The 24,784-nt window shown below is 51.3% G+C and overlaps 4 protein-coding genes across 5 annotated transcripts in view; 3 read left to right on the top strand and 1 right to left on the bottom strand.

Annotated features, from left to right (window-relative positions):
* Window positions 1-24,784, top strand: part of LOC139673810 (zinc finger protein 850-like) — a 1,066,517-nt gene that overhangs the window by 324,178 nt on the left and 717,555 nt on the right. The gene's annotated exons all lie outside the window — the stretch shown is intronic.
* Window positions 1,797-2,783, top strand: LOC139674315 (olfactory receptor 14J1-like). The gene has a single exon (XM_071560516.1). It carries the CDS (start codon window positions 1,803-1,805, stop codon window positions 2,781-2,783), a length of 981 nt encoding a protein of 326 aa, XP_071416617.1. The 5' UTR covers window positions 1,797-1,802.
* LOC139674314 (olfactory receptor 14J1-like) lies at window positions 12,010-12,978 on the top strand. The gene has a single exon (XM_071560515.1). It carries the CDS (start codon window positions 12,010-12,012, stop codon window positions 12,976-12,978), a length of 969 nt encoding a protein of 322 aa, XP_071416616.1.
* LOC139673904 (zinc finger protein 397-like) lies at window positions 21,160-24,784 on the bottom strand. 2 transcript variants are annotated; one of them, XM_071559836.1, is made up of 3 exons: window positions 24,639-24,784; window positions 22,932-23,014; window positions 21,160-22,743 (listed from the first exon to the last, which is right to left on the bottom strand). In XM_071559836.1, exons 2-3 carry the CDS (start codon window positions 22,978-22,980, stop codon window positions 22,076-22,078), a joined length of 717 nt encoding a protein of 238 aa, XP_071415937.1. In that variant the 5' UTR covers window positions 22,981-23,014; window positions 24,639-24,784; the 3' UTR covers window positions 21,160-22,075. The 2 variants fall into 2 exon arrangements, with proteins under 2 accessions (XP_071415937.1, XP_071415938.1); XM_071559837.1 differs by having other exon boundaries at window positions 22,932-22,989.

The following is a 24,784-nucleotide window of genomic DNA, read 5'->3' as shown; positions in this document are numbered from 1 at the left end:
ACAAAAAGGCAGGGGCTGTTTCAAAGGGAATTATCCTGTTCTTACTTTTTTTTTGTGGGCTATCTGGCCCATAAAAACTAGAAATTGATTTCTCATTTCAGGAGGTGGCACCTCCATTTCAAATTGTTTACACCTACTGATGAATAAACCTGGGAAGATTAGAAATCTGCCAGGTACACACATCATCAGTGCTGCTTTTCCAGTCTCCTCAGGGTTGCTTTGACATTGCCAGCAGATCCTGCACAGGCAGAGCTGTCCCTGGGCAGTGCCCTGTGCTGGGAGGGCTCTGCAGGGCAGAGCTGAGCACCCAGGGCTGGGATGGGCTCTGGGAGCACTGCCAGGGAAGCAGCTGCTGACAGGGACAGCTCCAGGCAGCAGAGTCCTGGGCAGGGAGTGGAGGAAAGTTCCCCCAAGGCACCCCTGGGAGAAGAGGCATTCAGGGAGCTTTGGGGGCTATTCCTTGCACTGTTTGTGGAACTTTTCCATTAGAGATGGTTTGTATCTTACATACCTTGTGTCACATGAAAGGGAGGAGGGAGACAGAAATGCAAAGATTTCTAGTCTTAACTGTATTAATTAAAAGTTATTAGCTATAAGCGCTTCCAGACAATCAAATCCTTATGTACCCCCACACTGTCTGCCAACTACCGGTCAGCCTATAGATTGGAAGGGGTTCTGACCTCTGACATGAAGCCACACTTCAGCCAGGGAGAAATAGCTATAAGCGTCCTCGGAGTAATCAAAACTTTATAAACCCAGCACTGCCTGCTGAAATCTGGACAGAACACAGGCTGGAAAGATTTCTGACTCCCCTATGAGAACCACACTTAATAGCAACAAGAGAAATAACCTTTCTCACAATAGCTCCTGAAACAACATTTATTAATACAAATATGTGACAATAACTAATATGGGTTACTCAGTCGGTGATAACATTGAGCTGCAGGATTGTACAAAAGACCCCCCAAAGGCATTGGCACAACACACATTTCAAGGACCACCCAGCAGTAAATCACTCCCATAGCAAACTTAACTAACAGAAGATAACTAAACAGAGACACAACAGTTCAACACCACCAGTAAATACACTCAATAACCCAAAAGGAAAAGCATCAGGAAAAAATATATATCATTAACCCGCATACACCCAGTGAGTTATAGCAAATTACAGCTAATAAGGTATAAGAAAAATAAAGTAAGAATTCCATGGCTTACCCCTGCAATATTGATGGAATGGGAGAGACAGGGTAGCTCTCAGGTTGCCCTCCCAGAGGTGGAAAGTTTTTCTCCCCAAGTTGCAGTTCAACTGCACTTCTTTTATATCTTTTTTTTCTTCTCCAGGTGTTTGTGTGACTGATAGTCAATCTATGGGGGGGGGGGAATGCAGATGCCCTGAGGTGAGGTGGGCCTGTGAAGAAAGAAAGAAGGCCGTGCTATTTCTTAACACTCCATCCTTTGTTAATCTTATCAGTTTGCCTTGCTCTTGTCTTCTGTGGGGAGCACCTCCCCAGGGGGCCTGTCTCCCTCAACCCATCAGACTTTATCAGCTCATCACCCCAGACCTTGTGTTGTTCTCAGCTCTCACAAACCAGCTCCATGCTCTCACTGCAACAGGGGAAAAATGAGTCCTTGGCAGCACATGGGCAGAGCTCTTGCTCCTCACAGAATCATAAGTGCACACAAACCAGTGAAAGAAAATGCATCTTAGTCAGGAGTGACCTCTGTGAAAAATGGAGTTTCTTGTCTGAAATTTTACCTGTCTTTTTTTTTTTCAAGTAGGCCTTATTGCCAAAAAGAAGTAGATGTCCAACAGCAGCTCCATCAGCCAGTTCCTCCTCCTGCCATTGGCAGACACGCGGCAGCTGCAGCTCCTGCACTTGTGGCTCTTCCTGGGCATCTCCCTGGCTGCCCTCCTGGGCAACGGCCTCATCATCAGCGCCGTAGCCTGCGACCACCACCTGCACACCCCCATGCACTTCTTCCTGCTCAACCTGTCCCTCACAGACCTGGGCTGCATCTGCACCATTGTCCCCAAAGCCATGCACAACTCCCTCTGGGACACCACAACCATCTCCTACACAGGATGTGCTGCACAGGTCTTTTTCTTTGTCTTCTTCATTTCAGCAGAGTTTTCCCTCCTCACCATCATGTGCTATGACCGCTACGTTGCCATCTGCAAACCCCTGCACTACGGGACCCTCCTGGGCAGCAGAGCTTGTGCCCACATGGCAGCAGCTGCCTGGGCCAGTGGCTTTCTCAATGCTCTGCTGCAGACAGCCAATACATTTTCCCTGCCCCTGTGCCAGGGCAATGCTCTGGGCCAGTTCTTCTGTGAAATCCCACAGATCCTCAAGCTCTCCTGCTCACACTCCTACTTCAGGGAAATTGGGCTCCTTCTGCTTAGTGCCTGTCTAACATCTGGTTGTTTCATTTTCATGGTTTTCTCCTATGTGCAGATCTTCAGGGCTGTGCTGAGGATCCCCTCTGAGCAGGGACGGCACAAAGCCTTTTCCACGTGCCTCCCTCACCTGGCCGTGGTCTCCCTCTTTATCAGCACTGCTGTGTTTTCCTACCTGAAGCCACTCTCCATCTCCTCCCCTTCTCTGGACGTGGTGGTGGCAGTTCTATACTCAGTGGTTCCTCCAGTACTGAACCCCCTCATCTACAGCCTGAGGAATCAGGAACTCAAGGATGCCCTGAGGAAAATGGTGACTGGATGCTTTTCAGGACCAATAAACCGCCTGGTTTTTTCAGCTCAACACTCATTGTGTAATGCCTTGTAAGCTCAGCTTTCCTTACAAAGCTTTGGATAGTGGTGGTTGATGATTTCCTTCTTATTTCTTCTGTTAATGATGTTAACCCTGAATTTTTTTCTTCATATGTATCTAAGTCACTGTCTACCCCCTTATTTTGTCCTATAAATTGTGTAAATGAGGAATTATGCTCTGTGTTCACTTAAATAAAACAAAACTTCCTGCAGGGACTTGTAACCGAGGGAGATGGGTTTTTGGACCTGAGAGACGACTCCACAGGAGTTAGCAGCAACAGCTCCTTTATTCATACGCACACACACTTTTATACATCTTTAAGACTGTAACCTTCCGCAGGTGCTGACACTTTGGCACTCATTATTGGCTAACAATGTTGTTTATATTACGAAGCTTCTCATAATTGGCTGACCATGCACATCTGCCGAGAAAGTCGGCAGCAGCCATTTCTGATTTCATTAATTAGTTCTTAAGGCTACAGCACTAATTTACATAGACAGTTCAGCATATGGCTTGCTTTTTAGGTGAAATACCATATGAAATTCCAACATATGCCCTCTTTTTTTTTTGAACTGCCTATGTCTGGTTACTGCTTACAGAATGGCTTGTCTAATACACTTAAACATCCTAATAGCATAATATTAACACACACAGAAATAATACTAATAAGACTTGCTTAATTAAATTACGAAGCTACTTATTAATTCTAAGGAATTGAACTAAGAATTTGAAAGAGAAACATTATCTACACTAGTCGCTAAAACAGATAAAATACTGGCATTATTAATGCTATAAGGCACTGATTAGCTACTGAACTTAGAATGCTACTTAAACATGTTTTAAAAGGGTTCCTTACTTGAGATCAGCTAACACAAAGCTTTTGCTATCTGGTTACATTGACAAAGGTAAACTGAATGTCTTGAATTGGCAGTAGATTAAAGCTAACTTCATTCATAACAGCAGAACCACAAAGAGCATTTACAGTTCCATTGCTTTTGCAGATGACAACTTATGTGACCTAAATTTTTTCATTAAGATTTATTTAATCATTTACTTAGTTTTCCTCCTTTTTTTTTTATAAGCACTAGTAACTTAAATGCTGCTGTTATGTAATGTAGCAAGCTTAATGACAGTTGACAACAAGCTACAAATGTAACTTAATTCTAATGACTTAAACTTGGACTAAATGAACATTACTTAGATAACTTCATTAATACTTTAACTTATTTTGCTTGATATTTTAACTTTTTAACAAATTAAAAACACTATTTAACTTTACTTAAAATTCTTATTCGCTTAACAAATTAAAAATGTTATTTTGTTAGCTTAACAACTTAATTTTCTTAACAAATGAAAAAACATTCCTGCAGGCCTTGTCATTGGTGCACCAAAAGAAACTTAAAACTTTAACAGAAATATAACAATACTACACAACATTATTTCTATAAACTACATTTTTTAATCGAAAAGAACATATCTTAACCAATCTAATGCTGTATAATTAAAATCATTATGTGTTTTAATTTACTTTGGTAGTTTTAAAAGAGCTTTTGGAAAATGCATAACACTAACAAATGGAAACACATCAGTTACTATCAGGTGTTCTGAATTTTGAATTTGAGGGATCAAATTAAAAGCTTCAACTGGTTGCTCAAATGTTCTGGTAACTGATCTTGATTCAGTCAGAGGAAATGGGTTGTTCTTATCCATTGCTGACTTCAACTTGTGGAGAGAAAAATAGAAACTTTTCTGTAGATTATTAAATGCTTATAACACTTTATAACTATTTAACAAAAGCTAAATTAACAGAAAATCAGTTCAACAAATTTCTTTTAGACTTCTTTGCTGCTCTCTGAATTGCTGGAGAAAGACACTGTATTCTGTCCTTGCATGATGTATTATAAAGCTGTGACTGGAAGGCATCAGGTGCTTGAGGCTCGTTGTCTCAAAAGGAAGCTGAGTTGATGGTTGTTAAAGTGAGATCGTTGAGGCTACTTGCTGTTTGCAACACTGACAGGCTTGCAGTTCGTCGGGGGTGTATGCTAGAACCACAATTCTCAGGGTTCTTTGCGAGATCACTACATTTCCCATACGACCTTGCAAGGAGTCGATGACGTAATGCAAAGCTTTGCCTGTCCAAACTACAACTCCCAGAATGCCTTGCGAGACTTGCGCATGACAGAAATAGCCGATGATCCAATGTGAGAAGCTCTCCCCCCTTTCTTTAGAGCCGGGGGGGGGAACTTTTCCTCCCCGTTGGAGAAGAAGCGCCAAGTTCGAATTGTGTAGCACAAAATTCTTTTATAACGCAAGTTGGAGTGCGGCTGGAAAAAACACTTTTGCAGCGTTAGAGATGGAAACGAAGCAAAACAGAATCAAGACAACAGTTTTCGGCAACTTTACAGCACTTTGCAGACTGGAAAGGAACACGCAGAGCTCAGAGATGGTACAAACAAAGCCCACGTGGTGCGACAGGGCTATACTATTTTACTAATACAGAGCTTTTCTTTTTACTTCTCGTTCTGTGCTGTTTTTCCTTTTTGCGCCGATGCTGGGACCCTTGGCAGGGCAGCAGGGGCGAGCGGGAGCGGTGGGGGGTGCAGCGATCCTTGAAAGCAGCAGGAGGTGGACTCGCGCGGCGGCGGCCAGGGCTGGGGGACTGGGAACAGGGTCGCTGTCAGAGATTTCAGATGACTGCCAAGTTTCTTTCCTCCCCCGAGCCAGAGGCAACGGCTGAAAAGCTGTTGCGGCTTTTTGCGTCTATGTAACAGCTGCCAAGCCGCGACTGTTCCCATCTTCGCCACTTTATACTGCTTAAGGCAGTTTATGACTTTTTGCTAGATTGGCTTTAAGTCCTTTGCCTCTTGGCTTTCATTAACAGTTTGTTTTCTTGTTCTTTTTTCAAGTTTATTGCTTACTTTTTGCCTTTTTTGCCACTTCTAAGAGCAACGAGGCAATTCTGCTTTTTTAGTGCACTTAAGCCATACACCAGCCTTTCGGTGGACTCGGCCGCTCTCGCATAGCGAGGAATTCTAAAACTTACTTTCGAGCTGCTCCGTTCTCCATTATGCGAGTTTGCAGCTTACCGCACGTCCGGGGTGCCGGCCGCGACCTTCGACGGCAAACGACCTTTCCTCCCAACTTCTTCCTCTTCTCCAAGGGCACTCACACGTCCAGCCGGGCTGGATTCTGTGGGTCAGCGTCCACACGTCTGAATTCTTCAGATTTTGCAGACTGAAATCGTACGTCTGGTCCTGCCAGATTTTGCGAAGGGCTGGCTACCTGTTTTCGGGCGCCAGTTGTAACCGAAGGGAGGCGGATTTTTGGACCTGAGAGACGACTCCACAGGAGTTAGCAGCAACAGGCCCCTTTATTCATACGCACACACACTAATATACATCTTTAAGACTGTAACCTTCCGCAGGTGATGACACTTTGGCACTGATTATTGGCTAACAATGTTGTTTATATTACGAAGCTTCGCATAATTGGCTGACCATGCACATCTGCTGAGAAAGTCGGCAGCAGCCATTTCTGATTTCATTAATTAGTCCTTAAGGCTACAGCACTAATTTGCATAGGCAGTTCAGCATATGGCTTGCTTTTTAGGTGAAATACCATATAAAATTCCAACAGTTCCATGAGATTCCACAGTGCCCCAGGGTCCCTTTGGCTCCACAAGGCTCTTCACAAGTCACTATGGCCCATTGATTCCATGAGGTTCCAGTCTCCCAGGGTTCCTTTGCTTCCATTAATCTCTGCAATGTCACAATGGCCTTTGATTCCATGAGGCTCCACAGTGCCCCAGAGTCCCTTTGGCTCCATGATGCCCTGCAGTGTCACAAAGCCCCTTCATTCCATCAGGCCCCTCAGTGTAACAACAGCCCCTTGTTCCATAAGGTTCTGAAATGTCTCAGTGTTCCCTGGGTTCCCTGAGGCCCTGCAGTGTCACAATGGCCCCTCATATCCAAGAGGTTCCACAGTGTCCCTGAGTTCATTTGGTTCGATGAGGCCTCAGATGTCACAGTGGCCTCTTCATTCCATGAGGTTCCAAAATGTTTCAGGGTTCCTTTGGTTCCATGAGGCCCTGAAGAGTAATAATGGCCCCTTGATTCCAGGAGGTTCCAAAATATCTGAGGATTCCTTTGGTTCCCACATGACACAATTGCCCCATGGCTTCATGAGCATCCACAGTGTCCCAGGTTTCCTTGGGTTCCAAAAGCCCTGGAGTGTCACAATGACTTCTTGATTTCATGAGGTTCCACAGTCTCCCTGGATTCCTTTGTTCCCATGAGGCCCTAAAGTGTCTCAATGTCCTCTTTGGTTCCAGGAGGTTCTGTGGTGTCACAATGTCCCCTTTGGTTCCAGGAGGTTCCACACTGTCCTTGCTGGAACACACCTGGTTGGATGTTGCCCCACCTGCAGAGCTGCCTCCAGCTCTGGGGTCCCAGCACAGCAAGGACATGGAGCTGTTGGAGCGAGTCCAGAGGAGTCCACCAAGATGATCTGAGGGATGGAGCATCTCTGCCATGAGGGAAGGCTGAGAGAATTGGGATTGTACAGCCTGGAGAAGAGAAGGCCTTGGGGTGACCTAATTGTGGCATTCCAGGACTTCAAGGGAACCAACAAGGAAGTTGGAAAGAGACTATTTACACAGGCCTGGAGTGACAGGACAAGGGGGAATGGCTTATAACTGATAGAGAAAAGGGTTAGATGAGATAGTAGGAAGAAATTCTTTACGGTGAGTGTGGTGAGGCCCTGGCACAGGTTGCTCAGAGAAGTTCTGGCTGCACCATCCCTGAATGTTGTTCAAGGTCATGTTGGATGGGGCTCTGAACAGCTTGGTCTAGTGAGAGCTGTCCCTGCCCATGATGGAGGTCGGAATGAGCTGTTCTTTAAGGTTCCTCCCAACACAAACCATTCTGTAATTCTGTGACTGGTGGGGGATGTGGTGGTTGGGGCCATCTTGGGCACAGAGACACTGAATGGCAGCATTTTCCATTTGGGTGAGGAAGGAGGGGGCAGCAGAACTGACACCTGGCACTGATGGTGGGCAGACTGTGGCCTGCCTGGGAGATTGATTGATGGAATCCCTTGGGAGTCAGTCCTAAAGAACAGAGGAGTCCAGGAAGGCTGGACCTGCTTTAAGAAGGAAATATTAAGCTCCAGGAACAGGCTGTGCCCTAAAACAAGCAAGGGGGCTGGTTGAAACAGACAACTTAGTTTGGAACTCAGGGGGATAAAATGAGACAGTGGAAGGAGGGACAGAAAACCTGGGGGACTACAGGGGTATTGTGAGGTTATGTTGGGGGAAAATATGAAGGGGCGGATACAAACAGGGACATAGTTTGTCCACTGCAAATAAAGATAACAAAAAATGTGTCAATGAGACCCCCACAAGTCCCTGGCCTAGATGGGATGCACCTGAGGGTACTGAGGGAGCTGGAGGAAGAGCTGGCCAAGCCACTTTCACTCATTGCCCAGCAGTCCTGGTGAACTGGAGAAATCCCAGCTGAAAAGAAATCAGAAACTGTGATTTACAGACAGGGCCAGGAGGAGGATCTGGACAACTCCAGGCCTGTCAGGCCTGAACTTGGTGCCAGGGAAGTCCATTGAGGAGATCATCCTGAATGCCATCACACAGCACAAACAGGACAGCCAGGGAATCTGGCCCAGTCAGTGTGGGTTTGGGAAAGAAAGGTCATGCATGACCAAACTGATCTCCATCTGTGACAAAATGACCGATTCAGGTGATGAGGGAAAGGCTATGGATGTGTCTCTCTGGAATTCAGTACAGCCTTTGGCACCACCTCCTGCACCATCTCCTGCAGAAACTGGCTGCTCATGGCTTGGATGAGGGAACTGTTTGCTGGGTGAAAAACTGAGTGATGGCCCAGAGAGTGGTGGGGAATGGAAACAAATCCAGGTGGGTAGGTCACTAGTGGGGTTCCCCAGGGCTGAGTGTTGGGGCTGGTCCTGTTTGACATTGTTTTAATGATCTGGATAAGGGGATGGAGTGCACCCTCAGTAAATTTGTGGACAACACCAAGGTGGGTGTGATTGTGAATGTGCTGGAGAGCAGGAAGGCTCCGCAGGGGGATGTGGATAGGCTGGATTGATAAGGTCAAGAGTCAGATCCTGTCCTTGAGTCACAACAATCCCATCGAATGTTTCAGGCTGTGAGCAGAGTGGTTTGAGAGCTACTCAGCAGGAAAAGACTTGAGGCTGCTGCTTGAGAGCAGCTGGGTATGAGCCAGAGTGTGCCCAGGTGGACAAGAAGGCCAAAGGCATCCTGGCCAGTATGAGGAATAATGTGGCCAGCAGGACTGGGGCAGGACTATCCCTCTGCACTGGTCACTGATGAGGCCGCACCTTCAGTGCTGTGTCCAGTTCTGGGCCCCTCACTGAAAAAAAGGACATTGAGGGCCTGGAGTGTGTCTAGAGAAGGGATCCGAGCTGGGGAAGGGTCTGGAAAACATGTTGGATGAGGAACTGGCGTTTTTCAGTCTGGAGAAGGGGAGGCTCTGGGAGGACCTTGTTGCTCCTCTACAAACACCCGAAAGGAGGTCTTAGTGAGGGGATTCTCCCTCTCTTCTGCCAAGCCTATAGGGACAGAAAGTGAGGAAAGAGACTTGAATTGCATAGGTCAAGGTTCAGATTAAATATTAAATAAAACTTTTATTCACTGTAAGGGTGCTTAGGCAATGAAATAAGTAGCCCAGGGTGGTGGTGGTATCTCCAATTGCTCAGGTGGTGTTTGGATGTGGCACCTTGGAATACAATTTAGGGGTGATTATGGGGGTGCTGAATGACAGTTGGACTAGAAGATCTTGAAGGTCTCTTCCAACCTTGATGATCCTGTGATTCTCTGACCTGTCATCACTGCCTCCATGTTTCTGCTCCAAAAATATCCTGGGGATGTTTTCTCAGTTGTGTCCCTCAGTGGGACCCATTAGCACTACAAGAAATTTACAGTTTGAATCTCAGTTTAACTTTCCTCAGGGTCTGAGGTTCAGGGACTGAGCACCAAACCCCCCAGAGGGCCATTAAATGCCCTGGGCTGTTGCTGTGCTGCTGAGCTGGGCCGGGCTCCTGGCACACAGGGAGCTCCTGGCAAGCGGGCAGCGCTGCAGAGAGACAGCTCTGCCCAGGAGCAGCTCCTGTGCACAGCCCAGCAGGGCTCAGGGCACTGCCAGGGCAGCTCAGGGACACCAGCAGGGCACAGACAGAGCTTAAAGGGGCTCAGCATTGGGAGGATGACTCAGAGCTCATGGAGGAGAAATCTTTGCAGTGCTGGACACGGTGAGTCTGTGGGTGCAGGGCAATGCAGGGGCAGCTCCTGGAGGCATCTCCTAAAGCTGGAATAGCCCCAGCTGATGGGATGTGTGGGGAGGGGGCTGTTGGGGGACACTTTGGAGTAGCTGTAGAGATGAGGGGTGCAGCCAGGGGTGCCCAGGGCTGTGGTGCAGAGCAGGGTCCTGCAGCCCAGGGTGCTGTGCTGGGGCAGGGACTCTGCTGCCTGCCAGGGTCAGCTCTCAGTCAGCCTGGGGAGCTTCTCACAGGGCTGGGGGAGAAGGGCTCTGGGGGAGCCATGGCTGAGAGCTGAGTCCTTATGTGAATAAGGTTCTCTGTGGTTTGAAGGTGCTTAGAGCTGGACAGCAGTGCAGGAGATTTCACAGGATATTTTTCAAGAAGCACAAAAAGGCAGGAGCTGCTTCAAAGGGAATTATCCTGTTCTTACTTTTTTTTTTGTGGGCTATCTGGCCCATAAAAAGTAGAAATTAATTTCTCATTTCAGGAGGAGGCACTTCCATTTCAAATCTTTTACACCTACTGATGAATAAACCTGGGAGGATTAGAAATCTGCCAGGTACACACATCATCAGTGCTGCTTTTCCATTCTCCTCAGCCTTGCTTTGACATTGCCAGCAGAGCCTGCACAGGCAGAGCTGTCCCTGGGCAGTGCCCTGTGCTGGGAGGGCTCTGCAGGGCAGAGCTGAGCACCCAGGGCTGGGATGGGCTCTGGGAGCACTGCCAGGGAAGCAGCTGCTGGCAGGGACAGCTCCAGGAAGCAGCGCCCTGGACAGGGAGAGAGAGGGAGCTGCTGCTGTAATGCTGTGGCAGGGGGGCCAGAGCAGCTCTGGGCCATCCCTGCTCTGCAGATTTCTACCCAGAACAAGCCCCTGATCTCATCCACCACCCAGCAGAGTCCTTGCCTTTGGCCATCTGATTGTCTCTGTAGGGTCTCCACAGGAGTGTGGAGGAATTTCTCTATTTTCCCCTCCTCTTCATGCTGCCTTTGCTCCCAGTTCAGGTGGGAGTTCTGGGCAATGGGTCTCCTGGACTCTCCAGTCAGGATGTAACATCTTTAGGACATTCAGTTCTTTCCCTGGATGATCCTGCTGTCCTGCAGGATGCCTTCCTGAGGGGCAGAGCTGTGCCATTGCAGCCCTGTGTTCCCCACAGCCCCTCAGCACAGAGGGCATGGCAGTGGGGCTGCAAGGTGTGTGCAGGCAGCTGCAATGAGCCCTCTGTGCCCCTGGTGGGAGGGGAGAGCTGAGATATCTCTCTTCTGTAGGATGAGACAGGATGAGGAGTTTGAAGATGTGCACTTGGAAACTGGAGTCACCAGCTCTCAGCAGTGTCCAGTTTCTCCTCAGGGGAACCCCTGGGTGCCCTTGCCCTGCAGAAGAGAGAGGTGACAGCCTTGGGCAGATGAGAGCAGGGCTGATGGAAACGCTGTCTGACCCACAGTGCAGGAAAGGATGATCTCTTTGTCTCACAGGGCACATAAGTTGTCTCTTAGACAGGAGTATAAATGCCAAGGATTCTTGACTTAAAAAATCCACTCCTTGTGTTGGAGCAACTGGAAGCAAACAAACAAAACTCTATCCCCACAGATCTGCTCTGCATTGGGGTGAAATGGGAGTGACAATATTGACAAGCTGTTTAGCACCATGGGAGGCTTTAAACTAACATCACTCCCAGTTCCTATTTGTCTATTTTTGTAGGACAGAACTGAGACTTCCAGAACATCACCAGAGCCCCTTAGTCCTTGGAGTTTTCTGAGCCAGATCTCACCAGAAGTCCTAAAAAAGATAAATAAAAGAGTTTTTGTATAACAGATGATGTAATTTCAGGGGTTTCAATGAGGACTGGAATGGCTTTTTTTCTGACATATCTACTGTAACATGTTACCGCTTTTTAATCCTTGGACAGGTGCTATACCCAGGAGAAGCTCATGCCCAACAGCAGCTCCATCAGCCAGTTCCTCCTCCTGCCATTGGCAGACACGCGGCAGCTGCAGCTCCTGCACTTGTGGCTCTTCCTGGGCATCTCCCTGGCTGCCCTCCTGGGCAACGGCCTCATCATCAGCGCCGTAGCCTGTGACCACCACCTGCACACCCCCATGCACTTCTTCCTGCTCAGCCTGTCCCTCACAGACCTGGGCTGCATCTGCACCACTGTCCCCAAAGCCATGCACAACTCCCTCTGGGACACCACAACCATCTCCTACATGGGATGTGCTTCACAGGTCTTCTTCCTTATTTTCTTCTTTGGAACAGAGTTTTCCCTCCTCACCATCATGTGCTATGACCGCTACATTGCCATCTGCAAACCCCTGCACTACGGGACCCTCCTGGGCAGCAGAGCTTGTGCCCACATGGCAGCAGCTGCCTGGGCCAGTGGCTTTCTCAATGCTCTGCTGCACACAGTCAATACATTTTCCCTGCCCCTGTGCCATGGCAATGCTCTGGGCCAATTCTTCTGTGAAATGCCACAGATCCTCAAGCTCTCCTGCTCACACTCCTACCTCAGGGAAGTTGGGCTCATTTTGGTTAGTATCTGTTTAACTTTTGGTTGTTTCATTTTCATAGTTTTCTCCTATGTGCAGATCTTCAGGGCTGTGCTGAGGATCCCCTCTGAGCAGGGACGGCACAAAGCCTTTTCCACGTGCCTCCCTCACCTGGCCGTGGTCTCCCTGTTCCTCAGCACTGCCATGTTTGCCTACCTGAAGCCTCCCTCCATGTCCTCCCCATCCGTGAACCTGGTGGTGTCAGTTCTTTACGCAGTGATTCCCCCAGCACTGAACCCCCTCATCTACAGCCTGAGAAACCAGGAGCTAAAGGATGCCCTGAGGAAAATGATGACTGGATGCTTTTCAGCAGCAAGAACCTGCCAGTTTTCTTCTGTACAGTGTTCATATTAAAACTCATGACAGGCTCAGTTTGCCTCCCTAGGTATTCCTTGGTGGTCAGTGGTTTGGTTTTTTTCCTAATGTTGTGCTCAATGAAATTATTTTATTCATCCTCTCATCTAAATCACTGTCTCATTTATTAATTTAACTCTTTCAATCGTCAATTGAGTAATTGTGCTATCTTTATATTTAAACAAAATAAACTCTCTTCCAGTACCCTTGTGTGTCTGAGGAGATCATTGGAGATCATTGGAACCCATAACACCTGCTGTCTTTCCACTTGCACACTCTCCTGCAGAGCCCCTGGGCTGGACTAAGGCCTTGGTCCTCTGCCAGCTGGGACACAGACCTGCTGCATGTCCATCCTGGGCTCACAGGCAGGGACAGGCCATGGGCACTGCTGGGACACAGCTGGGCTCCACAACAGCAGCTCCATCAGGAAAGGGCTTCTCCTTAGCTCAAGACATGCAGTCTTAGGGCTTTTTGCAAGGTCACTCTCAAGAACATGCCAAGGGATAGACTCTATAGAGGCTCCTTGTTTGCTTGTTCTCCAGGGGCTCTAAATCTGAGTGTGAACCAGGAAACAGAGCCCTGTAACTGCAGGGGCTACAGCAGGAAACAGGGAAAATGATCTGGTGAGTGTTCTGTGTTACCCTCAGTGAACACACTGCTGCTACCCATGACAACAAGAGCAGCAATAAAAGCTGGAACTATAACAATAAACCCCACAAGAAGCACATGAGGTGCACAACACCATTGCTCCATTGCTCACCACTCTGTGCTCAATGCTCAGCCCAGCCCAGACACAGTTCAGCCCTTCCTGACCAACCCCCCATTAACACCCTGAGCACGGCCCTGCATCAAAGGGAACATCCCTTGGGCCAGTTGGGCTTGGCTGTCCTGACCCTGCTCCCTCCCAGTCCTGTGACCCACAGGAGATAATTGGAGGCCATGATTGCACAAACCTCACACAGATTCCAAGTCAAAATCAAAACCCAAAGCACCATGAAATACCTGCAGACCCTGAAGCTTTAAGGAGCCCCCCAACGGCCATTCCTGACAAAGCTTCCCCAGTGACTCATCCCAGCAGATCCTTGGAGGCCACGACTGCAGGGAGGCAAAGGCTCTGGGTAGCAGCTCAGGTGCTGAGCAAAGCCTGGCTTGGCTGGAGGCAGCAGAAAGGCCCAGCCCTGACCCCCAGCCTGGGGAAGGCACATCCTGTGCCTCACACCTTGCTCAGGGCTCTGCCGGGGGCACTGGCATGGGGGGTGATGCTGAGGACAGGACAAGGGGTGACAGTGCCCAGCCTTCCTGGGGCTGTGCCAGGAGGCCACGAGGCCCCAGAGCCTCAGCACAGCAGGTCTGCTCACAGCCCTTGGTGGCACAGACGATGCTGTGCCCGAGGGTACAAAGATTTGGGATGTCTTGCACTTCTGGCCCAGTCACTTGATGTCCCTCTGTGAAGGAACAAACCACCTCTCAGAGGTGGGTGACAAACCAGTGCTGGGAATGGTCATTGCGAGGGGCTGGTCTGTGATGAGTGTCCCAGGATTCTTTTGTTCCCATGAGCCTCTAAAGTGCCTCAAAGGGCTCTTTGATTCCAGGACATTCTGCAGTGTCCATGGTCCCTTCTTGCCTTGAAAGGTTGTGCCATGTCACAATGTCCCTTTAGTTTCAGGGGGTTCTGTGGTGTGATAATGCCCCCTTTTGTTCCAGGAGATTCCACACTGTCCTTGCTGGAACACACCTGGTTGGATGTTGCCCCACCTACAGAGCTGCCTCCAGCTCTGGGGTCCCAGCACAGCAAGGACATGGAGCTGTTGGAGCGAGTCCAGAGGAGACCACCAAGATGATCAGAGGGATGGAGCAGCTCTGCCATGAGGGAAGACTGAGAGAATTGGGCGTTGGGGTGACCTAATTGTGCCCTTCTAGTGCCTGAGGGGAACCAACAAGAAAGATGGAGAGAGACTGTTTACAAGGGCCTGGAGAGACAGGACAAGGGACAATGGCTTCACACTGATAGAGGGAATGGTTAGATGAGATATTAGGAAGAAAATCTTTACTGGGAAAGAGCTGGGGCCCTGGCACTGGTTCCTCAGAGAAGTACTGGCTACCCCATCCCTGGAAGTTGTTCTAGGCCAGATTGGATGATCATCCTGGTCTAGTGGAAGGTGCCCCTTCCCATGGCAGGGGATTGGAATTAGATGATCCTTAAGGTCCTTTCCAACCCAAACAATTCTTTTATTCTGTGACTGGTGGGTGACATGGTGGTCAGGGCAATCTTGGGCACAAAGAATATGAAATAATGGAATTTTCCATTCTGAGTGAAGGAAGGAAGGGGCAGCAGAACTGACAGCTTGGACTGATAGCAGGGAGACTTCGCGCTGTTGAAGAGATTGATTGAAGGAGTGTCTTGGGGGTCAGTCCTGAAGCATAAAGAATACTCATGGCCAGGCTTCACAAATGAAGATTTGGGAAGGGCATTACCCAGGCTTGCTGCAAGCTGCTGGTGGCTAAAAAGGCCGATATGGGATAGGCAGGTCCGGTCACAAAAGGCACAGGGGAACGTCTCCTTTGGCCATATTGGCAAGGAATGGTTCTATCTGCGTTGTCTTTTCTCCTCCAGACTGACTGTGCTGCGTTCCCAAAGGAAGCAGCAGCGTCGTGAATGGTGTGTCTCCATGAATCCCGAATGGAGGCCACAGTGGACCATTGGGGCAGTCAATATGGCCAAGGCTGAGGTGTTGTTTCAGGCAGTCCTTGTATCTCCTCTTCGGGGCTCCTCTCTTGCAGCAGTCGGTGGCGAGTTCTCCATAGAGCACAATCTTCGGGAGGCAGTGGGTGATCCTCCATCCTGGAGACGTGCCCTGCCCAGCACAGCTGCGTTCTCAGCAGCAGGGCCTCCATACTGCTGACCCCTGCCTGTTCAGAACAGACACATTGGTCACGTAATCAGACCAGTGGATGTTTAGGATTGAACGGAGGCAGCGCTGATGGAAGCGTTCGAGGAGCCGCAGGTGGTGGCGGTAGATGACCCAGGATTCAGACCCATAGAAAAGAGCAGACAGTACAATGGCTCTGTAGACACTGATCTTTGTACTTTTCTTCAGGTGCTTATTGGACCAGACTCTTTTATGGAGTTTTCAGTAGGCTCTGTAAGCCATTGCTGGCCTGTTGTCTGTCTCTGTCAATCTTACTGTCCAAGGAAATGATGCTTCCCAGGTAGGGGAACTGCTGGACTGACTTAAGCTTTGATTTGCAAGAGAAGTGTAGGGAACAGAACAAAGGACTCCATGTAACATTCTTTAACCTCACCAAAGCTTTTGACACTGTGAGCAGAAAAGGCCTGTGACAGATCTTGGAACATTGCTGCTTCTTGCTGACGGTGCCGCCCTCGTTGCTCACACAGAAGCAGCTCTGCAGCGCTTCACATCCTGCTTTGCAGAGGCTGCTGAGCTTTTGGGGCTGGAAGGCAGCTTGAAGAATACAAGCTGCACCTCAGGAAGTCTTCCATCAGCCCCACATCCCCGTAGGCAAATCAGAGCCTAAGTCAGTCCAGCAGTTTGTTTTCTCTATTGCAAAATTTAACCCCAGAACTGATCCAGAAACCCTCTGTGTGAGCATGTCCTGCAGCACTGTGTATTCCTCCTGCAAATCCCCTGGGAGGGAATTTCTTTGTGATTATTCCATGTCTAGTTAGTGGCACACAAACTGCCCATCTTTGTGGCTCTTAGGGCTTAGTTATGTTATTACAAGCCAGTAATAGAGCATAGAATGAACTTGTGTAAAGCAAAGAAACATCAGGGGTGGCAGGTCTTGCATTCAGCCCCTCCTCTTTCCCACCTGTGTCCATCCCCCAAACAGAGATGGGGCTTTTCCCAAGGGCTTGGCTCCAGGCTCCAGCACTGGGACCAGTTTGGGGCCAGGCAGTTTTGGGGATGGGTTTATTCTCTTTATTTCTCCACATTTCCCACTCTGGTGCTGGCACAGAGGCTCAAGCCCAGTTCTCATCAGTTCACTTGTGATGCTTCTGATGGCCAGTGAAGCTTCCAGGGCCTTGCACCTTTCCTGACTTGTGGCCCAGTTGCCCTCAGCCTCAGAAAAGTAACAGCATTTTCCTTGGAAACCAGGCCACATGTCTGGGCACACACAGCAGAATTCCGGTTGAGGGAAACGGCATCTCCAAAGAATGAAATAGAGAAAGCTGAGGGAGACACATGGGCAGTCCTAAAAAGCAGGAAAATGGGATAAATTTATTGGCATTTTTCCTTGCAGCTGCAAGAGAGAAACTGGGGATGATATTCCTGTGATAGAGTGAGGAGCAGACACCTGGACCACAGTTTAGGGCAAAAAGGGAGTCACCCCAAAGGGTGCTTTGCCTGGGGAGCCTGCCTAGATGCTGGGAAAATCCTGGGATCCTCCCATCTCCTAAAATGGAGGTGCCTGGCCCGGATCCTCCCCATGGGATGCCTGGGTGGGATTCACCAGTCAGGGCCACAGCCAGGCTGAAGCTGAGGCTTCCCAGGAACACACTCAGAGGGAGAACACGCACCAGGTGTGATGTTTGCCAGTCTGAACCTGGGGAAGGGAAGAGCAGAACAAGGCTGGGCTGGGTCCTCTCCCCTCTGCTTTGGCCTCCCTTGCTGGATCCTCAGTCCATCCTGAGTCTTACCCAGGACAGGGATCTTCTTGGGGCTCAGGAGGGCAAGAGAGTTGAGGCAGGTCCTTCACAGGCACCAATGTGTGTCTGAGGACCTGGAGATGGATCTTCAGCCTTCAGAAGTGACCACAGCCTGGAATTTGAGTGCTCCACACCAACCCCAGGGCTTCATCCCCATCCCACTGGTGCTTCCCAAGAGAGAGATGCTCTTCCCACCCCCTGCCCTCCCCCAGGGCATTGGTTTTCCCAGCATTGCCCCACTTGCACTGTTCCTCGGGATCACTGCAGGGGTTCAACGCTTCCGCTTGGCCTGAACACTTTGTCTCCTGGGTTTCTTTTCCCTTTCTGGCAGAGAAGCCTCAGAGCCCAGGGCTGGCGTTCCCGGCCCCTGCAGGTGAATCCTCTGGGGCGCCTGTGCCAAGGCAGAGGCTGAGGAGACCTGCAGGCAGCCGAGCCCCCGCGTGTGCCACATCCCATGGAGCCAGCACAGCCTGGCTGGGGCTCTGCAGCCCCTGGGTTGGAGGGGCAAGAGGCACCTCGGGAAGCCCTGGCAGGGCAGGGTTTGCCCTGAGCTGAACAGGCATTGCCGGGAGGAGGGGGTAGAAAGGACAGAGGGAGGGGAAAAGGCAGGGGAGGGAAAGAGAGGGGAGGGAGAGAGATTGAAAAAGATCAAGAGGCAAAAAAGACAAATAGAGAAGAGAAAAAGACAATTTAAATTTTAAAGAAATAGAGAAGTCACTGTCTGCTCACAGTTCAAAGGGAGCTGAAATTTTTGCGAGGGCATAGGAGCCTGTTCAGGGGCAGGAGCTGCTTCTTCCAAGAGGAAGGAAACACCTGAAAGGATCAGAGCAGAGTTTGTGCTTTGAGACCCCTTTCCCATAACCTGCAGCAGGGAAAGAGCTGAGCCTGAAATAACAAGCGTTCTGTTGAGCTTTAATGTCTCGTAGCTGCTTGCAAGCTTGTTTAGCTTTGTTTGCAAAGATGTGGAAATGGTAAAAAGCTTTGCCAGTTGGTGCTGGATTCGTGAAGCAGCCCCGGGCCAGCTCTGCAGTAACAAAGAATCGATGTCTGTCCCGAGCGTGTCACTCTCGGCCTGTCACACCCGGGAAGGAAGGCGATGTTTGCGGCCACCCCCGAGGCACAAACTCGCTCTGAGCCCGCCGGGGGGTCCGCGGGAAGGAGAGGTCGGGGAGCCGATCCCTGTGCGGGGTCTGGGGAGGGGACACGGGGGGACACAGGGAGATACGTGGGGGGGCACGGTGGGACACGGGGGGATACAGGGGTGGCACAGGGGGACATGGCCGCTGGGGAGGGGACATGGGGGACTCGGGGGACACAGCCCCTAGGGAGGGGACACGGGGGGACACTGGGGCTGAGCCCCCCAGACCCCGCTCCTGCTGCCCCCGCCCGCACCAAGCCCCGAGCCCCAGCAGGGCTGCAGCCCCCAAACCAGCTGGAACCTGGGGGTGGGAGGGCAGCCCTGAAGCCAGGCTTGCTATTATGGGACTTGCTGAGAGCAAGTTAGAAGGGTTTGTTCATAAGGAACTGGCGTGATTCCTGGGAAAAGACAAATGTTTCCTATTTTTCTATCAAAGATAAGCAGGAGACAGGAATTTCTGAACAAACAACAGTAAAACGATAAATTTTTTTTTAACCATACAGAGTTTTAGATAAAGAAAACCTTGAAAGTGTTTAGTCCTGCATTTGCAAGAAATAAATCAAAACACCTCTCTGTCCCAGAGGCTGTAACCAGTAAACAATGTCTAGCTAGAAAAGAAATGCATAGCCACAAGACATTCAGTCTTTTAACCATTTGCCTAAGCCCTAAAAATGTGTGTCTCAGGTGATTCACAAGATGTTTGTGTAGCTTGGAAGGATGTGCAGTGATTGATGTCACTCAGATGGATCTGCACCACGGAATGTCCGGGGTCCTCACTGAAATTCCCCTCCTAAACCGGCCCAAATTTGACTCCTGGGGAGCTGCATCGTGTCAGACACAGCCCCTGTGCCTGCCCACGGTGTCAATAAAGGCACTTTGGCTCACAGTGCGGCCCTGGGTGGGTTGCTGTACTCAGCCCCACAAACCAGGGCTGTGCCCTCGGGCGCTCGGAGCTGCACCAGGGGGATAAAGGCCCCCCGGTCCCCCCGGTGCCCCCAGCAGCGGCTCTGCCCCCCAGAGCGGGGCTGTGCCCCCCAGAGCGGGGCTGTGTCCCAGACCCCACGGCCCATCCCGGGCTTGGGGCTGAGCGCGGAGCAGGTGCTGAGCTGCTGGATCTGTCTCGGGGCTCAGGGGGACAAGGGGGTGTCACACCAGTGGCACAAACAAGAGATGAGTGGTGTGTGTCAGTCCCTCCCCCTCGCTCTGTCCCTCCCCACTGCAGCCTTTCTGCCAAAGCCCCGAGGATGCTGTGCCGGGCCCTCCATCCCACGGCCCGGGATAAGGGAGATTCCAGCCCCTCCTGGGCTTTCCTGCACTGAAAGAGCCGCACCGGGGGGTCTCTGCTGCCCCATGTCACCCAAAGAGCTGCCCCCAGGGCCGCAGTTTGGGGCAGGACTGAGGGCTCAGGGACTGCCAGAGCAGATCTGAGCTGGGAGGGAAGCACAGACAGAGACTCACATGTTGGAGTATCCCAAAAGAAACGAATTATCCCAAAATATCCCTGAATTCATTCCACAGTAACTCTGATCCCTCCCCCAATATAGGAATTCTCCCAGAATAACTGAAACCTCCTGGAATATCTGATTCTTCCCCAAAACACCTTTCATTCTTCCCCAAATACTCCAAAAATACCTGAGGTCTCCCAGATATTTCTGAATTATTCGAAAATACCACTGAACTCCCCCCAAATCCCCCTAAACTCTCAAACAACTCTCAATCCTCCAGAAACACATCAAATCTCACCAGATACTTCTCAATTAGCTGCACCCCCTTAAACTGCCACAAAAGATGCAAAGACCCCCCCAAACACACTCAGAGTCCACCAAGGTCCCCACCAAACCCCCTTCTGGGGGGACCTTTAGGGGCACTGGTGGTGCTGGGACCCTCCTGGCTGTGGGTGAGGAGTTCTTGGGTGAGCAGGGTGGGGGGTGAGAGGAGGGGATGGTGGGAAAGGTCTGAGGGGAAGGGGATAAAAGGGGTGGTTGGACCCCCACAGTGAGCGAGAGGGGAGTGGGACCCCTCTGAAAACAGAGTGGGGCTGGAAACTGAGGACGGGGGAGAATGGGAAAAGGGATGGGAGAGGTCAGAAAAGTGGGGAAAAAGGGAGGGTTGGACCCCCAAAACTGATCAGGAGGTGGATGGGCACTGGGGGGATGAGTTGTAAGGGGTGGGAGAAGAGGGAAAGTGTGAGCTGTGACCCCCAAACTGATCTTGGGGGGGGCTGGGGATTGAGGGGACAATGGGAAAAGGGAGGAATAGGCAGAAGGGTGGAAAAGAGAGGGGGGGTGGCTGGCAGGATGGACAGTCCCATGGGGGTCTTTGGGCAGAGGGGGGATTGGAAAACGGGGCTCTGGGGTGGCTCCCTGAGCTCCCAACCTGCTGTGTGGTGCTGGGGCTGCTGGAGGGGGGGGGCACCCTGGGGCAGGGGAATAATGGAAGGCTTAGGGTTTTATTTATCTTACAAATTCTCAAAGATGTTAAACAAAATCATTTACTACAAAATATAAATGCTAAAACTACCAGCAGTATAGTGTGAGACAGGACAGTGCACCATCCTAGAGCAACTGATGAAGCAATTCTACCAAAGCTATCACAAAAGAAAGAATTATTAAGTAGAGATCAATGGAACTCACCCAGCCCAAGGGACCTGGGGAGATCTCTGCTCTCAGCCTCGAGGAGTGACCTTGGTGGGGGTTCCCACCCTAAGGGAGGAATCTCCACACACATACTCCAAAAGGGGATATGTTGGAAAAACCTGCCCCTGTGAAAGGGGACTGGACCTTTAGAGTATAAAGGGATTGACTGACAGTCATTTGACTCCTGGGGTTGCCTCACCATCAGGATGTTAATCTGGGGTTGAAACCAGAGTGGAGTTCCCTCAGCCAACCACTGATACATTTGCAAACAGGGCATTGTTTGCTTGGACATTCCAATGAGGGATGTCCTGCCACAGGCCTAAAGTCATCAAATCCCCTCATCCCAAAGGATTTTCAAGGTCAGCTCTGTGTCCTGATGGATGTTCCTCCCACTCTGTTCACCCAGGTGCCTACAGGGAACCAGGAGGATGAGGAGACCACCAGCCAGGTGTTTTCCCAATGTGAGTCACCAGGAATGTTGGTCACCAAGACTCTACCCAAAGTGGGTCACCAGGTCTTTACCCAACATGGGTCACCAGGTCTGTCCTCAACATGGGTCACTGTGGATCATCCAATGTGGGTACTCCGATGAATGACAGAGATGGAGCAGCAGACGAAGCTCTTCCCGCAGTTGGGGCACTCTGAGGGCTTCCCTTATTGGTGGGCCCGTTGGTGTTGGGTCAAGGCAGTGCTCCGTGTGAAGCTCTTCCCACACTCCTCACACCTGTACCGCCCCTCCCCAGTGTGGATGAGCCGGTGCTTCATGAGATGGGACTTGAGTTTGAATCTCTTCCCGCAGTCAGTGCAGGAGAAGGGCCTCTCGTCTGTGTGTGTGCAGTGATGCTTGAGGAGAACTGAGCTGGTCTGAAACCTCTTCCCACACTCGGAACACTTGTAAGGCCGTTCCCCAGTGTGGATCCTTTGATGGCAGATCAGCTCCGAGCTGCAGCTGCAGCCCTTCCCACATTCCCCACATGTGTAGGCCCATTCCCCACTGTGGATCATTTGGTGGCGGATCAGGGTGGAGCTCTGGCTGAAGCTCTTCTCACATTCCAAGCACTTGTAGGGCTTCTTCCTGGACTGAAGCTGCTCATGGACCACCAGATCAGAGCTCTGCCTGAAGCTCTGGCCGCCTTCTGTGCACAGAGTTGCTCTTTTGTTCTCTGAATACCCTGGGCTGGGTTTGGAGCCCCTCCTGGGGCATCTCCGTGGCTTTTCCTCCCCACTCACTTCCTGCACCCTGGAGCTGTTCAAAACGGCCTCTGCCAGCAGGTTCTGCTGGGGGGATTTGTCCTCCGTGCTCCCCGTGCTCAGCTCGGGGCCTGGGGCAGGAAGGAACAAGGACAGGCAGGGCATTTGCCTCCGGCCCACAGGGAAGGCCAAGGACATCCCCCCAAACCCGGCCCCGGCAGGACGGCGTCGGCAGCGGGGTTGTCCTGCAGCCGGGGCCATGCTGGGCTGGAAGATGCAGCACAAGGGAGGGGCAAAGGGGCACTGACTTCCTCCTCACCTGCCTGGGGGTTCCGGGGCACCTTCCTCTTCCTCGCAGCCTCCTCCATCCTGACAAGCTTTGGGAAGGAGAAATCCTGTTTTCTGGGGCAAAACAAGGTGTGAGTGCCTTGGGTTGGGGGTTCCTCCTGCCAAACACCATCTCTAGAACTTACTGAGCTTCTTGTGTCCAGAAAATTCTCCAAAATTCCAAGATTCAGCCAAGAAAATACTGAAAGGAACTCCTCTCTGGCCTCTCCATTTTGGGGTTCTGGGGTCCCCCCTGTCCTGGCTGCTGGGGGTCTCCTGTCTGTTCAGTGTCCTCCCTCTCCAGGCTGTCGGGGCTCCAGAAACCCCTGCCCGGCCATTCTCAGGTTTCCTGTCCCCACACCCCTTAATTCTGTGACTCCAGGAACACCCTGACCCCCCTTTCCCACCCATCCCACACTCCCTTTTCCTTTAACCTGCCATCCCCCTTTTAGGGGCACAGGGACCCCTGGACCCACCAACTCCCTCTCCCCACCCCAGTCCTGCCTGTCCTTCACCTTGGCACCCTCCTGATCGCCCACTCCCCGGCACTGGGATCCCCCTGCACCCCCTTATCCTGCACCAATACTCCCCTGCAAACCCTTGCCTGGCCATTCCACCTCTTCCAGCCCCCACACCTTCTGTGCTGTTTTGGTTTTTTTCACTCTGGGACCCCTGGAACTCCCACTCCTGAATTTCCCAGACCACAGACTCCCCCTTCCCTTTTTGGAACACTGGGGGACCCTTTCAATCCCTTTTTCTGGACACTCTGGATCTCCCTACCCCATGATTCCCCTTTCTCCGACCCCTGGACCCCCCTTTCCTGGGCACAGATTCCCCTGGACCCCCCATTTCCCTTCTCTAAACTGCTACATCTCCCCTTCCTTGGACCTCTGGCCCCCTGAAAACCCCCTTCCCCAGCTCTGTGTCCCCCCTGCACAACAAAGATTCAGCCCCATAAAAGCCTCCCAGAAGTTCCCCCTCTCTGGTCTCTCCACTTTGGGCTTTGGGGGGTCCCCTCTAACGGGCTTGCTGGGGGTCCTACAGGTATTGGGGGTCCCCCCTCTCCAGGCTCCCTGTTTTAGTGTCCCAGGGGGGTCTCTGAGCACCCCGAGCAGAGACTCAGGGCAGAAGCCGCCCCTGGGACCCTCGGCATTCCTTGGAGGGGTTTGGAGGGCCCTGGAGTTGTTGTGGGAGGTCTGGGAGGGAGTTTTAGGGGGATCCTGGGATAGTTGGGGTAGGTCTGGAAGCGGTTTGGGGGACCTGGTGTGGTTTGGAGGGACTGGGAGAAAGACTAGGGGGGGTCCTGAGGAGGTTTAGGAGGGTCTGGGTGGGGGTCTGGGAGGAGGCTGAGAGAGTTTGGGCAGGTCTGGGTGCCCTAGAAGGGGGTTTGGTGAGTCCTGCGGTGGTTTGGGGGGTCTCGGAGCTGAATGTAGGTGAGTATGGGGGCATTTTGGGGGTCCTGGGCAGTTTAGACGGTCTGGGAGAGGTTTGGGGAGTCTGGGAGGGGTTTAGGAGATCTCTGGGGTGTTTGGGGCGGCCCGGGGTGTTTCAGGGGCTCCGGAGACGGGATTTGGGGCATCCTGGGGCTCCAGGGCAGTTTGGGGCGTCCCAGGCGGTGGGTTAGGGGGGGTCTCGGGGTATTTTCGGGGGGGATTTGGGGCGTTCTGAGGCGCATCCCGGGGTGGGGGGAGGGGCTTACCCGGCTCCTTCACCGTCACGGCCAACGCGGCCCCGGGGGGGTCCCAGGGGGTCTGTGGGGGGTGGGTGGGTCCTGAGGGACCCCCAAAACCCGCCCCGAGTCCCCGAATACCCCAAAATGCTCCCAAATTTTTAGAAATTACCCAA

This window comes from Pithys albifrons, chromosome 7, assembly GCF_047495875.1.
Source record: "Pithys albifrons albifrons isolate INPA30051 chromosome 7, PitAlb_v1, whole genome shotgun sequence".
In the NCBI taxonomy this organism is placed as follows: Eukaryota; Metazoa; Chordata; class Aves; order Passeriformes; family Thamnophilidae; genus Pithys; species Pithys albifrons.
This window is presented reverse-complemented; position numbering and strand designations above follow the sequence as displayed.